Source organism: Manis javanica, chromosome 2 (genome assembly GCF_040802235.1).
Source record: "Manis javanica isolate MJ-LG chromosome 2, MJ_LKY, whole genome shotgun sequence".
NCBI classification, from domain to species: Eukaryota; Metazoa; Chordata; class Mammalia; order Pholidota; family Manidae; genus Manis; species Manis javanica.
Window position 1 is genome coordinate 223,834,444 of NC_133157.1, and position 19,430 is coordinate 223,853,873.

Sequence of the window (19,430 nt, forward strand, 5' to 3'; positions counted from 1 at the left end):
CTGAAACCCTGACTGGCCCAGGCTGGCCACAAGCCTCCACACTGGCCAGGGGCCTGTCTGGGGAGGGATGTCCACTACTGTGCAGCTCAGGCCTGACCTCTGAGATGTATGACCTGCTGCCCATCCCACTGGTCCTTGTCACCTGGTCCAGGTCTTCCCAAGTACCCGACCCCACATGTCCCTGGGGAGCTTGGCACTCACAGAGGCCATTCCAGGCTACGCACAGGCACTGGGTGGGTGTTGGCCCCAGCTCAGACACACATGTGCCCCTGTGAAGCCACACCCAGCCCAGAGACGCACCCGAGTGGGCCCCAACGGAAGCCCAGGACTGAGCGTGCCTCCTAGGTCACGGGTCCACCCATGCCCAAACTAACAGCCCAGCTCCTGAGAGCAGCACGGAAACCTGTGTGGCCGCCACACGGGGCAGGGCCGTGGGATGCGTTTGTCCCTCCCAGGCAGAAAACCGGACCTTTGTGTGCTGACAGCACACCACTGTCAGCTCTGCCCTCTGGGTCCCAGCAGCCTCCCCTGCCCAGGCACCAGTGGGTGCAGAGAGCCAGTGCTGGGGCCATCCTCCCTCCCCACCTGGGTGGCACAGCTTTGGCCCCGCCCCTCTGTGCCTCAGTTTCCCCCTCTGTCTGGCCGGGGCTGTGGGCGCTGCTGCCCTAGGCTCCCTCCCCCAGGGCCCTGGAATCAGGCTCCTTGGGGAATAGCAGGGGCGGCGGAAGGAGTCCGCCCCGCCCCCACCCCTCCTCCCCCTGCCTTTGCCCAAAAGGAGCCCCTAGTGCCGGCCTGACGTCAGGGCCCAGGCGCGGTCCAGGCAGCGGACGGAGTAAGGCAGAGCTGCAGCGGGAGGCCTCCCAGGCTCCAGCGGCGCCTCGTCTCCAGCCCCGGGGAGCAGGCGAAGCGCGGTGAGTCCCCTGAGGGCTGTGCTGGGCCTCCCAGAGCTGGTCAGTGTGGGGTGTCCTTGCTCCCTAGCCGGGCAGACGGGAAAGCAGGAGAGGAACCGAGAAGCTGCCCCAACAGGGCAGAGGAGCCCAGAGCCCTGCAGGGGCCATTGTACAGATGGGAAAGCCGAGCCCAAGGCAGGGGAGAGCCGGCCAGGCTGGGGTAGGCAGACTCCCAGGTGCTGTGTGGCACCCCTCCTGGCCCCAGCCCCACTGTGCTGTGGGCTTCCATTCCCCCTGTATTGCACTTCATTCATTCATTCATTCATTCACTCATTGGACTCCCACTGAGCATCTGCTGGAAAGCTCAAAGCTAAGCCTCTGTTTCCCTGCCTGTCAAGGCACCAGGATGGCGCCGGAGGCCAGGCCAGGGAAAGGGTTTGGGGACCCTAGAGACGTTCGACAAGCTCTGGGACCTCAGCCACCACCATCCGCAGACAGGCAGAGATGGGCTCTGAGGGGGCACGCCGCCTGTGGGGTTCCACAGCTCAGGCCCGAGGCCCCAGCCCTGGCCCCTCGCCCGCCCATCCTCTTAGGGCCACGGAAACTGAGGCCTAGGGCTGCTGGCCCACCCAACCCCCAGTGTGGACCTCGGGGCTGGCACTGCCCCCATCTGGCCCTCACTGGCAGTCACTGCCCTGTGAGAAGACAGCAGGAATAGGGTCCCGAGAGGGGCAGGCGGGGTGGGAACTGGCCTGTAGCCAGAGTGCTGAGCCGGCCGACAAGGAGCAGCTGTGCGGCCTCGGGCAGGACTGGGAATGGATGGGATGGAGAGGATGGCGGCGGCACACAACCCTCGGGCAGGAGGCTGGACCTGCCCACTGTCCCCCATCTCTCTGCCAACATTCGGTCACTCCCAGCCAGAGGGTCACTCAGGGCACCACCTCCCCTCCGGAGGCTCCCTGGCTGTGTGGCTGTGGGCAAGTCACTGCCACTCTCTGAGCCCCTGCTGCTCCTGCAGCCCTGGGGTGTGTGCGGAGGTTTTCTGAGCACCTGCAGGACACCGCAGGCTGGTTGCATTTTGTCCGATGAGGTGGGTCCCGGCACGCCCACATGGAGGAGACTAAGGCTCAAAGAAGCCGAAGTCTCTAAACGTCATTCACTTGTTCAACCAACTGCTGCCTGCAGGACCAGCCCGGACCCTGGCCCTCCTGGCACTGCCCGTTGAGTACAGGAGAAACAAGGAACAGGAAAGCGAATAAATATGAAGCTGTCAGGGAGGGGGGATCTGCAAAGAAGATAAAGTAAGACAGAGAGGCTAAAGGGGTTCGGGCCACTGGGCCCTCAGGAGCCTCTCCAAGGAGGTGGCAGTGGGACCTGAAGAGCACCCCCGGCAGAGCCTGGCCCTACCCTGGGGCTCGCCCTGGAAATAAGCCAAAGCTGTCCCACACCCAGGCTGGCCCACAGGCCTCGCGCAGCCCCTACCCCAGGCCTTTGCATTTGCTGTGCTACCGCTGTTTGAAACATGGCTCCCCCATACCCTCCTGCCGGTGACCAGCCAGAGCCACTCCCCACACCTTGCCCCAGCTGTGAGCCCTGGAATGTGAGCTGCATCTGCCTGGGACTCTCTGTGCCCTCAGCACCAGGGTTCAAGGCCGGGTCTCACGCCCCAAAGCACTGGGTCCCAACTACTCCCCTGCCCTCGCCACGGGGCTGTGTGTCCTGGGGCAGCTGCCATTCCCTAGGCCTCTGGTTCCTTCTCTGCACAGCAGACTGGTGCAAACCTTCAGGGGCGTGGTGCAGGCAGAGGGTCCATGGTGCAGAGTTCAAATCCCAGCTCCTTCATTCCCACCTGATGACCCAGACAAACCACTCAACCTCCCTAGGCCTCAGTTACCTCACAGGCAAAATGGGGCCAGCAACGTTGACTTGGGGGTGTCTTAGGAGGAGTCAGTGAGACCCTGGGAGGGGTCGTCTCAAAGACGGCCCGTAAACTGGGATTACAGCTGTCCCCCAGGGAGGGGACCCCCAGGGAGGGGCCCCCCAGGGAGGACCGTGTGGGTGGGGCCTGCAGGTACAAGGGGCCACCGGCAGGTGACCCAGGCCGAGGCAGTATGGCAGGCAGAGGGGACAGCGTCTGCAGGCCGAGGCCAGACAGGCGCAGAGCCAAACCCTGGCCCCAGGCGCCCCTGGAGAGGGTGGCTTGAGGGAAGGCGGGTAGCAGGAGGGTTGGGCGAGCACTTGCAGGGCCTCCAGGAGAACCTGCATTTCCACCAGGGCCCGGGGCCCAGCAAGGCTCTCAGGCGGTGTAACGGGAGGCAGAGTTGGCATTAAGGTGCCCAGGTGTCCTTCTCAGCAGTGTTCAACCAGTGTCCCTGCGTGACCCTCTCCCTGAGCTGGTGGAGGAAGCTCTGGCCTGCTTGGGGCCCTAGGTTCCATCTGGCACCACTTAGTACCTGCCAGGGGACCCAGGGCCAGTCTGGAACCTCTTGGGGATCTCAGTGAGGGCCCAGCTATCCCTGGGTGGAATGAGCAGAGGCTCAGACCAGCCAAAAACAGCAGGCGATGTTCTAAAGCAGAGGCCATGAAACCAAGAATAATCATAAAAATAAACAGGCAGATGGTTCCCCCAATAATGGCTATGTTGGCCTTGGAAGGCCATGAGGACCACACATCAGGAGCATGGGCGGGCATGTGCAGGTCCTCTGTGCCCCCAGAATCCCCTCGGACACTAACTCCGAGTCCCCACGTGCCCACCCCACCCTGGATGGACCTAGGGCTGATCCCCAGCAATACCAGTTTCATGCTGTGTGACCCGGCCCGCGCCGCTCACCTCTCTGGGCCTCAGCTTCCTCTTCTGTAAAACTTGGAACGGCTGTGCGGATATGAAGCATCCGGTGGATGCTTGGCCTGCAGCAGATACTCTGCGCTCCTTCCTTGGGGGCAAGCTGGGCCTGTCCTCCCCGCCCGCCCCTCCCAGCTCCTGATGCAGCAGCTGCAGGCAGCGTGTGGGATCCTGACCAAACTCCAGGCAACCACCTGTTGTCCTGGGGCTGAGGCCAAGCCCTGGCTGCCCTGGTCCCATTTGTGGCAGCCAGGCTATAGGACTGGCATCCCTGGGGCAGTCAGGCAGCTGGGAGAGAGCACGCAGGGATGATGGGGTGGTTCTGAGAGAAGCCAGTGAGGTGTCAGCACACACCCACACCTGCTGGGAAGGGGAGGTCAGCATGACAGGTACTGGCATCCTAAGCCTCAGAGGACTTGGCCTTGTGTAGCAGGACCCACACTGCTGTGAGCGGGTGGGGGTGGGGTGTGGACACAGCTCCCATCATTAGTGTGGACATAAGGCTGGGTGGAGAGGGTGCCCCAGGAGGGGACAGTGTCCAATGACTTCAGAGCTCCTTCCCCCTGCACGGATCACCTTGGATTACCCAGGCATCTCCCCGTCAGTGGGCAGCCTGGCCCAGGCAGGGCCTCCATTCAGGTGGGGGGCCAGGAGCATCTGGCTCTGTTATTCTGCACTTTGTGGGGCATCTGTAGATGCTTCTCACTTAGTCCACCCCACACCTCCAGCCACTCTGCTAGATTTCATTCATTCACTTACTATTCATTCATTCATTCATTCAACAAATATGATTCCCAGCATCACAGGTGAGGGAACAGAGTCATCAAGACTCCAACTAAACACTGTAGATGGGGTCAGGGGAAGGGAGACAGAGCAAGCAGGGCCTTGATGGTCAGGGTGACTGGGTGGGCTTCCTAGAGGGGGTGTCAACCCTGCCCAGCTAGGAGGACTGGTGGGCAGTGAGTGGAGCCAGGGGCAGAAGCCCACTGCAGGGCCCTGAGTAGCCTACGGTGAGGCCAGGCCAGGTTGGCGGGCATTGAACGCCAGGTGAGAAGAACGCCTGGAGGCCTTGGTGGGGCCCTGCTCAGGGGTTCATCCAGCCAGCAAGAAAGATGGAGCCGCTCTGGTGCTGGAGGGACAGACAGGGGCTCCGCGCACCCCACCAGCGCCACCCCCAGGGCACTCATGTCTGATGAAGCCTCCCGGGGAGGGGAGGCCAGGAGGAGGACCTGAACATGGGCAGGGGTGATGCAGGGAAGGTGGAGAGAGAGAGCGGGGAAGAGTCCAGCGGAAGGAGCGGCTGCGCACACGCTCAGTGGTCAGGGTGCGTGAATGTCATCAGAGGTCGCACCCCTGGGGCCTCAAGCCTCTCCCAGGGAGGACCCCACCTCTGAAAGCTGGTTGTGATCAGATGCCTGGGGGTGGGGTTAAAGAGCTTCACCTCGACCCGCCGTGCCTCCGCAGAGGGTCTCAGCGAAGCCCTGCCAGGCCTGTGATGTGCGGGGCTCCGGGTCTACCCACCACCCTCACTGTGCAACAGGGGGCAGCAGACAGAGGGCACCTGCCCCACCCCACCCCCACCCCAACCTCGGTGTACCTGCACCAGGAGCTCTGGGTCAGCTAAGGTCCACGGCAGCATAATACAGCCATGCCCACTTCACAGGAGAAGAGGTGGGGGCTCAGAGAGGACCCCTGCAGGGTCACGACTCTCACCCAGAGGCTGGGCAGGGCCGTGAGTGTGCAGGAGCCTGGAGGGAAGCCTACAGGGCCACCTCTGGCCAGAAGGCTGCCTCCCAGTGAGCTGGGTCCAGCCAGGCTCCTCGCAGTGTTCAAGGCTCTGTGAGGCAGCGCCTGGCCTCGGCTTCCACGTCTCCCTGATCTGCAGACCTGGCTGCTCACCAGGCTTCCGCACCAGCTGAGTCCACTCCTCCTCCAAGAAGCCTTCTCTGATGCCACCTTCCTGTGCTTCCCCCATTATCGTGCCCAGAATTCCACTAGGGGGTCCATGTGCCCCACCCAAGAGACCCTGCAGGGCAAGGCCAGGGTCCCCAGTGCTTGGGTCCCCTAAGGGAACCTCAGGGGCGTGGTGGGTAGGTGGTAGCAGGGAGTCAGGCCTGGGCCCTAGTCTCCTCACCTGAAAGAGGAAGGCCTGGGCTGTGGACACTGCGGGGCCGAGGAAGGCACAACCTAGGTGGGCTCTGTGAGGACTGAGGCCCCGTGGGAATACCCGGTGAGCGCTCTCTGAGGGGGAGAGCATGAGTTCAGGGCCGGCTCAGCCAGGGACAGGCTCCAAGGCCCTGCTGGATGCCTCAGGCTGGCTGCCGGAGCTCCCTGTCTGGTGTGCAGCGTCCTCATCCATAATATATGGGTCATCCCCACTCCCCTATGATAGGAGGCACCCAGATGTCTCTCCCCACTTCCCTCTCACCGCAGGACCCCTGTGGGGAGGAGGTGGAGATAGAGAGAGCTGGCCACGAAGAGGCCAGGGGCCACAGGCCAGGGTCAGAGGGAGTCACTGTGGGCCACAATAGAGAAAGTGTCTCTTGCCTTGGAGCAGTTTCATAATGTGGCAGGCTAACCTAATGAGTAGTGAGCTCCCCATTCTCAGAGAAGTGTAAGCTAAACTCTCATGTCCTTTCACTCACTTGACATTTACTGACTGCCTGTACAGGCCTCTCCTCTCCAGCAATTCACAGGCTGGTGGGGAAGCCAGACAAGTGGCCCAGCAAAGACAGAGCCATGGGCGCTATGAGAGCCCAGAAGCAGCAGCAAATCTACTTGAGGCAATCAGGGAGGGCTCTCTGAAGGAAGAGGCATCTGAACTGAAGAGAGCAGGCAAGTGGCTACCAGTGCATAGTCAGGATAATTTTAGTCACAAGTGACAGAAACTCAGCTCAAAGTGACTTAAGCTGAAGAGCGAGCTCATGGCTTCCTGTAACTGACAAGTTCCAAAACATCTGGCTTCAAGCAGGGTTGGACCCAGGAGCTTGAGAAAACCCCCTCAGGACTCGATCTCTCCTCATTTGGCCCTGCCTCCCTCCTAGCAGGCTTCTTCGAGGAGAATCCGGCCATCAGCAGCTTGAACCTCAGGTGCGACTGGCTCTGCACCTCCAGGGACGAGAGAGCTGCCGGTGGAAGTCTCGGGGCTGGTGGTGGGGAGCCGGGTGGACCAGTCACCAACCAGCGCAGCCTAGGCAGCTTGTCACCACCCCCAAGGGAGCGTGGACTCAGCGTGGCAGGGGCCAAGCCCTGGGCCAAGGGGCTGAGCAGGGCCAAGCACTGAAGAAGTTTATCTCACAAAGGGCGGCAGGAGGCGGACTGTTGGGCCTGGAGGTCCGCGAAGCCTCCCCCTGGCCTCAGGAGCCCCGGCCAGGCCCCTAGCTCCCCGGAGGGCCCTCTAGAATAGTGTTGAAGGGTCATGCCTGAAAGTCCAGAGACATGGGCAGTGGTGCCCAGCAGTGAAGGGGTTCAAAGGCCCAGGCTTGCTCAAGCTCTGAAGCACCTCAGAGCTGGAAGTGCCCATGTGTAGATGGGGGGACTGGGGCCTGGGCGGGCCTGGGCAGGATTTTCCGGGCCTTCCTTCCTCTGACAGGTGGACAGGGAAGGAGAGGAGGAGAGACATGGGCCAAGAGGCCGCAGAGCGAGGAACCAGTGCGGGAGAGGGGCTGGGGGTCTGCGGGTGCTCGGCCCTGGTCCTGTCCCCTCCCTCCTACACAGCCTCACCCCAGCTGTTCATCCCACCGAGGCCCAGGGCCCATCCTTGGGGCTGGGACTGCACAGAGGTTGTTCTGCAAGGCCTGGCTCATGCCCACGCCTGCTGCCATACTCCCAAGGGGTCCCCCTCTTTCTAACTCGAACCTTTGTTCATACTTGCCCCCTCTCCCACCCCCACCCACCAAAACCCTCTCCAGACCCTTCCAGTGCCACCTCCTGAGGATGCGTCAGGACAAATGAGGCTTTAACGTCACATGGTCTGTTCGGAGAGGGAGCCCAGCTTTGGCTGAGGCAGTGCAGGCTGGAGCTAGGACTCTCGCTGGCTACACGCATCCCCCTGCCTGCCTGCATCTGCCCCCTGGCCCAAACCCCCGGGGAGCCTGCATCCTGGGCGTCCTGCCTGGGGAAGTGCCTGCTATGGGCAGGTGCAGCAGGCTGAGACAGTGGGCGGTACCTGGCTGCTGGGCAAGGCAAAGCTTCCCAGCCCGGAACAGTTGCCCTGGCACAGTGTCCAGGTTCCAGCCCAGCCCAGCATTGTGCCGGGCACTACGAGGACATTGCCCCTGCCCACTGGGCTTCAGCCAGCTGGCCGAGGAACCTGCCAGGAAGGCGGAGGGACCAGAGCCTCAGACTGGCTCTAGGGCAGGGCCATGCTTTGCCCCTCAGGCTGTGGAAGGGACTAGTGACCCCACTTAGCAGATGAGGAGAGCAAGGCTCCCTGACCTGGCCACGGTCCCGGGGGAGGGAGCGGCAGAGTGGGGCTGGGACCCGCTGTCTGGGACTCGGCCTCCTCACTGCCTGGGGCCCATCTGAGGGCTGGTCTGTGCCTCCCGCTCAGACCTGGCGGGTAGGCCTGGGGCCAGGCTGGCCCTGCAGAACGGCAGGACTTTCTCTCCTTTCCCCGCATTCCAGGCTATATTTAGTGGCCAAGCAGGGAGGGAGGCACGTGGGGAGTGGGTGCCTGCCATGCGCGTATCGGCAGAGGGGGCCACTTGCCTGGGTGCCCTGCCCTCCCTCATGGCCAAGGGCCTGGCTGTGGGCTTGCCCTAGGCAGACCCGGGTTTGAGTCTGGCCTGTCCGTCCCAGGGCCTCAGTTATTTCCGGTGTGAATGGCAGAGGCCCATAGGCCAGGAGGCTGAGCGGGCACAGTCCCACGGCACCAGCCCTTCCCAGGAGCAGGCACCATGAATCCTTCGGGAGCAGCAGGAAGAAGGTTCTGCTGACACGGCACTGCCGGCAGGGAGACTGGGGCCCAGAAAGGTCAATCAACAAGCCCAGAGTGACATAGTGGATGGAGGCGGACGCGAAGGCCGCACCTCCTCTGGTTACGTTATTACTCAGATGCCCCACCACGCCCACTGGCCTGGCCAGCACCAGCTGTGGCATCCCCACACTGCCCTGAGCTCCATCGTCCCACGGGAGCATGGACAGGCCCCGCGCTGGCCAGCAGGTGGGGTGTGGGGTCCGAGGCATGGGGGGTGGGAGGAGAGAGAGCGAGACTAGAGGCGGGCAGGAGCCCTGGGTGCTGAGAGCATGGAAGGTGGGTGGGGGCTCCCTGTGGAGATGTCAGCGGCCCCCCGGAGGGGCACGCGCCTGAGCAAAGCAGGCTCGGGGGCTGGGGAGGGAAGCCATCCCCGCGGAGTGCTGAGGAGCAGCAGAGCAGAGGCAGTGGCAACCTTGGGAAACTGAGGCCCCAGAAGGAAAGTGCTTCCTGAGGTCGTGTGGGGGAGGCACCCGGAGGGAGGGGGTGCTCAGCCCAGACACACCCACCCAGAGAGGCAGGGCCACCTGCAACCTGCAGCCTGATCGGCAGCCCCCAGCAGCTCAGCTGCCCAGAAGGCCCGGCTGCATGGGCTAAGCACAAGCTGGAGCCCTGCCATCTGAGTTCCTCGGAGCAAAGCAAGTGGGTGCCCACAGGGTGGCTACTGAATGATTAACTCAGCGTGTTAGCCACTGTGAGGCAGGGCAACGGGGTGTGCTGGGGTGGGGGCACTGGGGTGCTGGTAGAGGTCCTAAATAGACAGAGACAGTCCCACTCGGCAGAGAAAAGAGAAAGCGGTGGGTGTAGAAAGCCAGGAGTGAGGCCGAGGCTGTGGCCAGGACCAGAGCTCAGTGGGTGACCAGGCTCAGGGTCAGCATGTGACCAGGGTCAGGGTCAGTGTGGACCAGGCTCAGGGTCAGCCTGTGACCAGGGTCAGGGTCAGAGTATGACAGGGATTGAAGTCGTGATGGAACTGGGGTCACGTCTCTATGTGTGACCAGTGTACTTTGCAGGCGTCTCCCCTTTCCTCACCTGTCTGGCCTCTGCAGGGTCCTGAGAATATTGCCCGTTCCTGAGCTATGGAGGACCCAGGCCCTGCAGCCCTGGCCCAGAGCCCCCAGCACCTTGAGCGAGTTGCTGGCCAGCACGCGAGGCTGGCCCTGGGGAGTCGCCTGGGAGGGCAGGATCCCTGGGCCGGCGTCATCCTGGGCCCATCTCCCAGAGGAAATGTTCTGTGATGTTTATTATTCATCTCTGATCACAGCATTAATGCAGACCTAGTGCAGACACATTAGAAAACTGAGTAGTATGTGCAAGGAATCCAAAAAGCCCCTTGCCGCGCGCCCCAGGCACCAGCTCTCAGCACTCCTCCAGGCTTTTCATAGAAGAGGGACATGCTAAGAGGCCACCCTGTCCTTCTTGGGGAGCCTGCTGGGGCCCCCCACTCCCCAGGGGACGAGGCCCACAGCCTGAGGTGCTGGGCTCCCAGGCTGAGGCTGCAGCCCCACGCTTCCCTTCGCTGCCCCCTGGTGCCCACAGGCCTCTTCCTGCCCCAGATGTCCCTCCCGGCTGGCGCCCCCCCACCCCTCCCACCCACTTCCCGGACACCAGCACACTGTCCCCTGCTGTTAGGTCGGTAATGGTAATGAGCAGAGAGCAGCCCAGTGCAGAGGACACCACGAGCTGGGACCTGGGCCTGCGTGCAGCAGGGTGACCAGCAAACAGAGGCCTGCCCGGCATGTGACCTCCCAACAGCTTTAATGTTCAGCAGATTCCCAGGGCCAGGTCCCAGAGGCAGAGGCGCAGCTGGGTGATCTCAGGCAGCTGCTGGCCTCTCTGAGGCCAGAATAGAGGTGGCTGCCGGCTCTGCAGAGCCTCCCTCCAGGCCTCAGCCAGCGCCCACCTCTGCTGTGCCCACCCTGCTGCCAGGCAGAGCATTCGGTGCCCCCAGTCCCTCAGCCAGCAGGATTCAGTGTCCTGGGTTCACAGGGCGGAAACTGCCAGGGGGAGTCTGTTGCCCAAGGCTGTGGAGCCACCCAGGGGGAGTGGGCAGTGTCCAGCCTGCTGTCAGGGATGCCTCACTTCCCCTGGCCATCAAGAAGTGGGAGAGGTCTTCCCTTCTCCTTGCAGGTGGGGGAGGGCACACCATGCCTGGAAAGTCCCACGTGCCGCCCCTCCTCCCTGCCTCTCCCCAAAGCCTTCTCCTTTCTCATGAAAATGCCAGAAATGTCCTTATTTGGAGCATCAGCCCCATCTGGGGTGGGAGTGGGGGACTGTCAACCCTTCATTTATAAATAAAGGGATAAATCTCGCATGTTAAACAGCTGCACAGGAACGTAAACAGAGGGCAGCCCCAGAATGCCCCACCCACCTCACAGGCAGGGTCTGGGGCAAGGCAGGGGCACAGTGTTTATTTAACTCACACCCGCTGCTGGGACCTGGCCCCAGGCATCAGGAATCACAGGCCTCCAGGGCTGGGTGAGAATTGGGGTGCCTGGGAGCTGGTTCTCAGCGGGCCCCAACCCAGGCCCATTAGGCAAGGACCCTTGTGAGGACCCCAGCCTAGGGCATTGACCTGGTGCCAGTGTCAAGGAGGCGAGGACAGATGAGTGGCCTAGAAGACAACAGCCCTGAATCGTGGGCATGGGGGCAGCGGGGTGGGGGGACCATGGGCCAGGCTCTGAGCAGAACTGTGTTTACCCGGCACAGCCACGCACTGGGCGCTGCTGCACTCAGTTAATTCTAGGAGCAGCTCCACCACCCCAAACATGTCAGTTAGGACAGGAGGCACAGAGAGGGCAAGCCATTCTCAAAGCTGCATAGTCAGTCAGGGAGGTGCCAGGATCGCAGCCCAGCCTCAAACACCAGGTGCTTGGCCCCTCCTCTTAACCTGTACCCGCAGCTCATCGCCTTTGTCTTCCCCTCAGTCCTGGCAAGAGAGTTCCTTCATGGCAAGGGGTTTTGGCTCTGCTACTGCGGGGAACAGGCTCTGAGCTTTAGCCTCCTGCAAAAAGAAACTCCACACTGACAAGTGCCAGGCCCAGAGGGTGTAGGGAGAGCAGGTGGTTCAGGGCTCAGCCGGGAAGGAGCGCTGGGGCTCTCCGTGAGCAGGGAGCCCAGCCAGACCAGCCTCCAGGCAGGGCTCCTGTAAGCCTGGGGTAACCTGTCGACCTTCCTTCCAGGCCTGGGGCCGTGCTGGCCACTGCCATGCCCTCTGAGCCCCCCGCAGGGCCCTCGGCCGCGACAGCCCCCAATGCCACAGCAGAGGTGGCCAACATGAGCATGCCAGAGATGCCCCTGTTCCACCTGTTTGCCCACATGGACGAGGAGCTGCACGCCACCTTCCCAGGCCTGTGGCTGGCGCTGATGGCGGTGCATGGCGTCATCTTCCTGGTAGGCCTGGTGCTCAACGGGCTGGCACTGTATGTCTTCTGCTGCCGCACCCAGGCCAAGACACCGTCGGTCATCTACACCATCAACCTGGTGGTGACCGACCTGCTGGTGGGCCTGTCCCTGCCCATGCGCTTCGCTGTCTTCTATGGCACGCAGGGCTGCCTGCCATGTGCCTTCCCACCCGTCTTCGGCTACTTCCTCAACATGCACTGCTCCATCCTCTTCCTCACCTGCATCTGCGTGGACCGCTACCTGGCCATCGTGCGGCCTGACGGGTCCCGCCGCTGGCGCCAGCCCGCCTGCGCCAGGGCCGTGTGCGCCTGCGTGTGGCTGGCCGCCGGTGCCGTGACCCTGTCCGTGCTGACGGCAGGCAGTGGGCCCTGCTGCCGCGTCTTCGCGCTGACCATCCTGGAGTTCCTGCTGCCCCTGCTGGTCATCAGCGTGTTCACGGGCCGCATTGTGTGCGCACTGTCGCGACCCGGCCTGCTGAGCCAGGGCCGCCAGCGCCGCGTGCGGGCCATGCAGCTGCTGCTCACTGTGCTCGTCATCTTCCTCATCTGCTTCACGCCCTTCCACGCCCGCCAAGTGGCTGTGGCGCTGTGGCCCAAAGTGCCTCGCCGCACCAGTCTCGTGGTCTACCACGTGGCCGTGACCCTCAGCAGCCTCAACAGCTGCATGGACCCCATCGTCTACTGCTTTGTCACCAGCAGCTTCCAAGCCACCGTCCGCGGCCTCTTCCAGCGGCACGCGGCAGAGCAGGAGCCAGGCGGCAGTGCGGCCTGCGTGCACAAAAGCTCCAAGGGCTCGGGCCTCCCGCGCGGCCTCTGCACTGGCCCTCGCGCCCTCACGCAGGCCTAGGCTAAAGGGCCTGAGGCTCAGTCAGCAGGACCCTGCAAAGGGGTCAAAGGTCAGGAATGGGCTAGGCATGCCAGGTCGAGGACAGCATAGACATCTGCTTTGCCCCTATGGCAAATCAGGTTCCCACTGATCAACTGGTGCTGGCTGCCCGGCGCGCTCCATGGGGAAGGACTCTCAGGCCGCTGAACTCGGGCTGATTCGCAGTGTCGGCCGTGAGCTCCAGGCTGGGTGGGTGGGCTGGATGCTGAGTGTCTGCCATCCCTAGGGTGTAGACTGTGGCTGCTGGACACTCAGAGAGGCAGCCAGGAGGTGCTCCCCACCCCCCACCCCAGGCCTTTCTGTCCACCAAAGGGCTTCCTGAGGAACAGGGATGAATTTTTTACTGGCAAAGAAAGTTTAAAAGACAACCTAAGGAGGTCCCCTCCTCTGCCCTCCCCCTCACTCCCCTCCAGCACCCCCTCCAACGCAAGGAAGCAGGGACACAGACACTGTGGGAGCAGGCCTGGGGGACGCATGCCTCTGTGGGACCCCTGCAGGCCCGAGAGGCTCATACCTCTGTGGGACCCCTGCAGGCCCAAGGGGCTCGTGCCTCTGTGGGATCCCTGCAGACCCAAGGGGCACATGTCTTCATCCAAGCTCCCACGAGCCCTTTCTAGTCTGTTATATGAGGGTGGGAGGCACTGTGGGGAGAGAAGCTCTGGGCCAGGGTCATAGAGTGAATGCCTGGGTACTACAAGGCCAGTACTGTCTTTGCCAACTCCTACTGCAGCCCAGGGGCCAGGACTCCGTGGGGCTGCTGGGGTGCGGGATGTTGGCCCATGGCCCAGGGTAGCCCAAGGCTTGCTGGGTTTGGGGGTAACTGGGACCCCCGCCCAGGGCTGCTTCCTGGGCCTGGATGCCAGAGAAGCAGTGGGCTTGGTCACCAGGATGGCCTCCAGCACCATCCCAGCCCTGACTGAGTGCCAGGCTCAGGGCTGGAGCTTCTCCAGCCCCCGGTTCACAGAGGAAGTCCTGCCAGAGACCCTGAGCTGCCTGGGGCAGAGGAGGGGCCTGGCTCTGGGGAAAGGAAGGAGCCGGGAGTGGGGAACCACACGGCGAGGCGAGCGAGGCTGGCCCAGAGGAGCGGCGCCAGTGGCTGTCAGGGCAGGGCCTTGTCCCTCCTGGGCCTGTGGACCGGCACCAGATGGAAGAGGGAGGGTCAGCGTCAGGCGTGTGTCCCAGCCCAGTGTCACCTGCAGGCTGTCCTCGGGGGTTAGCAGTCCTAAGGTCCACTCCTAGTTCCCACTCTGATTCACACAGAGTGTGTGGCTGACACTAGCTGAATGTTGTGCTGGGGCGGGGAGTTGTCACCTGTCCGGAGCAATCCCTTCCTCTGCCAGGGGGGGGTCTTTAGGGCAGGTGAGCCAGTACAGGCCTGGGGAAGAACTGGCTGGCACCTGCTGGGTCCCAGCTCCCCCAGCCCTGCGTCACACCCCTCACCTCATTACTCCACCCTGCTCTTGGGGGGAAGAGCCCAAGGGTAGAACTGGGGCCCAAACCCAGGCAGGTGCCCAAGGCCCATCTCCTCGTCCCCACATCTGAAATCCCACCATCCAACCTGACTTCTCCAGGGACTGCTCAACACTTGGGGGTGGGGAGACTGGGCCAGGGGGCCTCCCACGACCCCAGCCTGAGGGGTGGCCAACCAGGTGGGGAATGGGGGCGGGCCTCGCCCTGGAGAGCCCTTGCTAGGTGGGCCTTGGGATCCCCATTCTTCACCCCTCTCTCTCCTCTCCCTGCAGCTGGAGGGCTGGGACCGGGGCAGGGACTCACCCCACGTGACACTGGCCCCCCCCTCCTGAGGCCAGCTCCCCCCGACTCTGTCCTCCTGGGTCAGCCTGTCCCTGGTCCTGCAGGAGCCAGTGTGTGAAGGGCCTGTATCCCCCTCCCCACAGCCTCCCCTCCCGGACTTTTTAAAGCCCCAGTGACGTTGGCATGTGTATTTATATCTGATGTAAACAGTCTCCTTAACGAGAAGTCCTCATCCTGAATTAAACCTGCTTATTCCCTTCATGCCCTGGACTCAGCGCCCTGGCTGGCAGGCAGGGGTCACTCGGGCGCCGAGCCAGGTGGGGGTCTACGTGTCCCCCCTCCACTCCACTCCTGTCCTGTGGGCAGGCAGGGCTCTGCAGGAAGAGGCGTGACAGCGGGCCTGTAGTTCCACCACCGCCGCTGGGGGCAGCTTTGGGGGCCTGGAGGGAACCCCCTGCGAGCAGGGGCTGGGGGTGCAGGTGGTGGACCTGCGGAGAGGATGGACCCCAAGCAGCAGGATGAGGGTCCTTGCCCCGTTCTGGTCCCAGGGCCACCGGCCCAGGGCGAGGGCGTGGAGGTGGGCAGGGCAGCCAGAACACCCCCAGCACCCTGGCATAGCACCAAAGGTTGATCTGGGGGGAGACAGAGAAGATGAGTGAGGGGCAGACCCCCTCTCTCTGGGAACATGGTGCTACCTGTGGCTCACGAAGTGCCGCTGTGCAGTCCGGTTCCCTGAACCTCCCCATCAGCCTGGGGGGTCAGCACTGTTGCCCCCATTTCACAGATGGGGAAACTGAGGTTGCGGGCACCCCGAAGGGGCTCAGATCTGAGCACCTGGTTCCTGCCTCACACAGCCCGGTCTCTGCCCTCTGCCCAGGGAAGCACAGGGCGGGTGGGAGGGGGCGGCAGCTGGCCGGGCTCATCACTCTCACTGTCTGGCGCCCTCTGAGGCCGGAGGCGTCTGGAGGTAAATATTAGGGTCTGTTTAGATTACGCTCCATTAATAGCAGGAGCTGTCACTGCGGCGCCCGCCCAGCTTCCTGGAGACCTCTGAGGCCGGGGCAGGAGAGGGGCCCTGTCAGAGAGGATGTCTAACCCTCACACCCCGGTGTAGACCCCACACTTTCCGCCTCTGCCTTTTCCCACTCCCCCTTCAAGAGGCTCTCTGTGGATCCCACCTGCCTTCCCCAGCCCCGGGTCAGGGAGACGGGAGCCAGAGGGACATCCGCCAGGCCAGCCACCGCACACAACCTCCCTCCCTCCAAGTCTGAGGGGTCTGTGCTCCCCAGTTCACAGGGGAGGACACTGAGGCTTGGCGATGCAGTGGGGCCGCTCCGAGGCTTTGCAACCCCTCCTACAGCCAACCCCTTCTACACCCAAACCCTCCTACAGCCAATGCCACCTACACACAACCCCTCCTACACCCAACCCCTCCTACACCCAACCCACCTACACCCAACCCCTCCTACACCCAAACCCTTCTACACCCAATGCCACCTACACACAACCCCTCCTACACACAACCCACCTACACCCAAACCCTCCTATACCTAAACCCTCCTACCACCCAACCCCACCTACACCCAAACCCTCCTACACCCAACCCCTCCTACACCCAATGCCAACTACACACAACCCCTCCTACACCCAAACCCTCCTACACCAAACCATCCTACACCCAACCAAACCTACACCCAAACCCTCCTAAACCCAAACCCTCCTACACCCAAACCCTCCTACACCCAATGCCACCTACACCCAACCCCTCCTACACCCAATGCCACCTACACCCAATGCCACCTACACACAACCCCTCATACACCCAAATCCTCCTACACCCAACCCCACCTACACCCAAACCCTCCTACACCCAACCCCTCCTAAACCCAAATGCACCTACACCCAACACCTCCTACACCCAAACCCTCCTACACGCAATGTCACCTACACACAACACCTCCTACACCCAATGCCTCCTACACCCAATGCCACCTACACCCAAACCCTCCTACACCCAACCCCTCCTACACCCAACGCGACCTGCACCCAACCCCTCCTACACCCAACCCCACCTGCACCCAACCCCTCCTACACCCAACCCCACCTGCACCCAACCCCTCCTACACCCAATGCCACTGCACCCAACCCCTCATACACCCAACGCCACTTGCACCCAACCCCAACTGCACCCAACCCTTCGTACACCCAACGCCACCTGCACCCAACCCCTCCTACACCCAACCCCACCTGCACCCAACCCCTCATACACCCAACGCCATCTGCGCCCAACCCCTCCTACACCCAACCCCACCTACACCCAACCCCTCCTACACCCAACGCCACCTGCACACAACCCCTCCTACACCCAACCCCACCTACACCCAACCCCTCGTACACCCAACGCCACCTACACGCAACCCCACCTACACCCAACGCCACCTACACCCAACCCCACCTACACCCAACGCCACCTGCACCCAACCCCTCGTACACCCAACGCCACCTGCACCCAACCCCTCCTACACCCAACCCCACCTTCACCCAACCCTTCGTACACCCAACGCCACCTGCACCCAACCCCTCCTACACCCAACCCCACCTGCACCCAAACCCTCCTACACCCAACCCCTCCTAAACCCAAACCCACCTACACCCAATCCCTCCTACATCCAAACCCTCCTACACCCAAACCCTCCTACACCCAATGCCACCTACACACAACCCCTCCTACACCCAATGCCTCCTACACCCAATGCCACCTACACCCAAACCCTCCTACACCCAACGCGACCTGCACCCAACCCCTCCTACACCCAACCCCACCTGCACCCAACCCCTCCTACACCCAACGCCACTGCACCCAACCCCTCCTACACCCAACGCCACTGCACCCAACCCCTTCTACACCCAACCCCACCTGCACCCAACCCCTCCTACACCCAACCCCTCGTACACCCAACGCCACCTGCACCCAACCCCTCCTACACCCAACGCCACCTGCACCCAACCCCTCGTACACCCAATGCCACCTGCACCCAACCCCACCTGCACCCAACCCTTCGTACACCCAACGCCACCTGCACCCAACCCCTCCTACACCCAACGCCACCTACACCCAACACCTCCTACACCCAACCCCACCTGCACCCAACCCCTCGTACACCCAACGCCATCTGCGCCCAACCCCTCCTACACCCAACCCCACCTGCACCCAACCCCTCGTACACCCAACCCCACCTACACGCAACCCCACCTACACCCAATGCCACCTACACCCAACCCCACCTACACCCAACACCACCTGCACCCAACCCCTCATACACCCAACGCCACCTGCACCCCACCCCTCATACACCCCACCCCACCCTCACCCAACCCCTCCTACAGCCAACCCCACCTACACCCGACACCTCCTACACCCTATCCCACCTGCACCCAAACCCTCCTACACCCAACCCCACCTGCACCCAACCCCTCCTACACCCAACGCCACCTGCACCCAACCCCTCCTACACCCAACCCCACCTGCACCCAACTCCTCCTACACTCAACCCCACCTGCACCCAACTCCTCCTACACCCAACCCCACCTACACCCAACTCCTCCTACACCCAACCCCTCCTACACCCAACGCCACCTACACCCAACCCCACCTACACCCAACTCCTCCTACACTCAACCCCACCTGCACCCAACCCCTCCTACACCCAACGCCACCTGCACACAACCCTTCCTACACCCAACCTCTCCTACACCCAATGCCACTTACACCCAACTCCTCCTACACCCAACCTCTCCTACACCCAACACCACCTAGACCCAGTGCCACGTATACCCAAAACCTCCTAAACCCAATGCCACCTGAAAAAGGGTCTCAAATTCCTCACCCTGGCCTGCCAGACCCCAGGGTCAAGGCAGGTCTACCCCCAACTCCCTGACATGGGCCAGAGTTGGGCGGCACACCAGCAGAGAGGATGGGGCACCTAGGTGCAGGAGGGGAGAGGGGAAGATGGACGTCGGGGGAATGGACTGCAGCATCGGGGCAGGACAGGCCTCGGACAAGGCTCCACCCATGCACTCCTGCCCAGGCCTTGGCCTCTACCATTTCCCTGGGCCGCCCCCCGTTTCCACATGGCCACCTGCCTCTTGGAGCCCTCCAGGCCCCTCCCCACTCTGCTCTCAGGGTTCCCCACACCCTCACTTCAGGGCAGCTCAGTCTAACAGGCCCACCACCCACCAGTCTGCCCAGCACCAGCCCGATGCCCCCTTTCAGGTACCCCCTCGTCTCTCCAGGGCCGGCCTGATGAACTCCAATTTCCCCCCCTTTCCTCCCCCCAACCCCAAGACAGACCACACGGCCCAGCATGTCCCCAGACTGGATCCCTGCCCCACCAGCAGCCCTGGCCCTCGAAGAGCCCTCAGGGACTGCCGTTTGTCTCCCTGTCTGCCCTGTTCTCATCTTCTCTGCAGGTCCCAGGGAGTCTGCAGCCTGGTGGCCCAGGTGGGGCGGGTGGCAACTCAAAGCCCCCCACCACACAAGCCAAGTGGGGTATACAGGAAGGCCTCATGGAGGAGGAGGTGTTGGAGGCCCCTGCCTCCGCACCCTCACCTTGCCTACCCGGCTCCCAGCCCCCTCTGCCAGGCCTCTCCTTGAAGCTGTGGTTAAGAGCTCTTCAAACAT

General features: G+C 62.8%; 1 protein-coding gene across 1 annotated transcript; it reads left to right on the plus strand.

Annotated features, from left to right (window-relative positions):
* The first annotated feature begins 808 nt into the window (after positions 1 to 808).
* GPR20 (G protein-coupled receptor 20) lies at positions 809 to 15,001 on the plus strand. Its single transcript, XM_037023168.2, has 2 exons — positions 809 to 911; positions 11,890 to 15,001. The coding sequence occupies exon 2, from the start codon at positions 11,915 to 11,917 to the stop codon at positions 12,956 to 12,958; it is 1,044 nt and encodes a 347-aa protein (XP_036879063.2). The 5' UTR covers positions 809 to 911; positions 11,890 to 11,914; the 3' UTR covers positions 12,959 to 15,001.
* The last annotated feature ends 4,429 nt before the right edge of the window (positions 15,002 to 19,430 follow it).

Excerpts from the sequence above, each read along its gene's own strand:
- GPR20 (XM_037023168.2), top strand. The coding sequence starts at position 11,915 with ATGCCCTCTGAGCCCCCCGCAGGGCCCTCGGCCGCGACAGCCCCCAAT.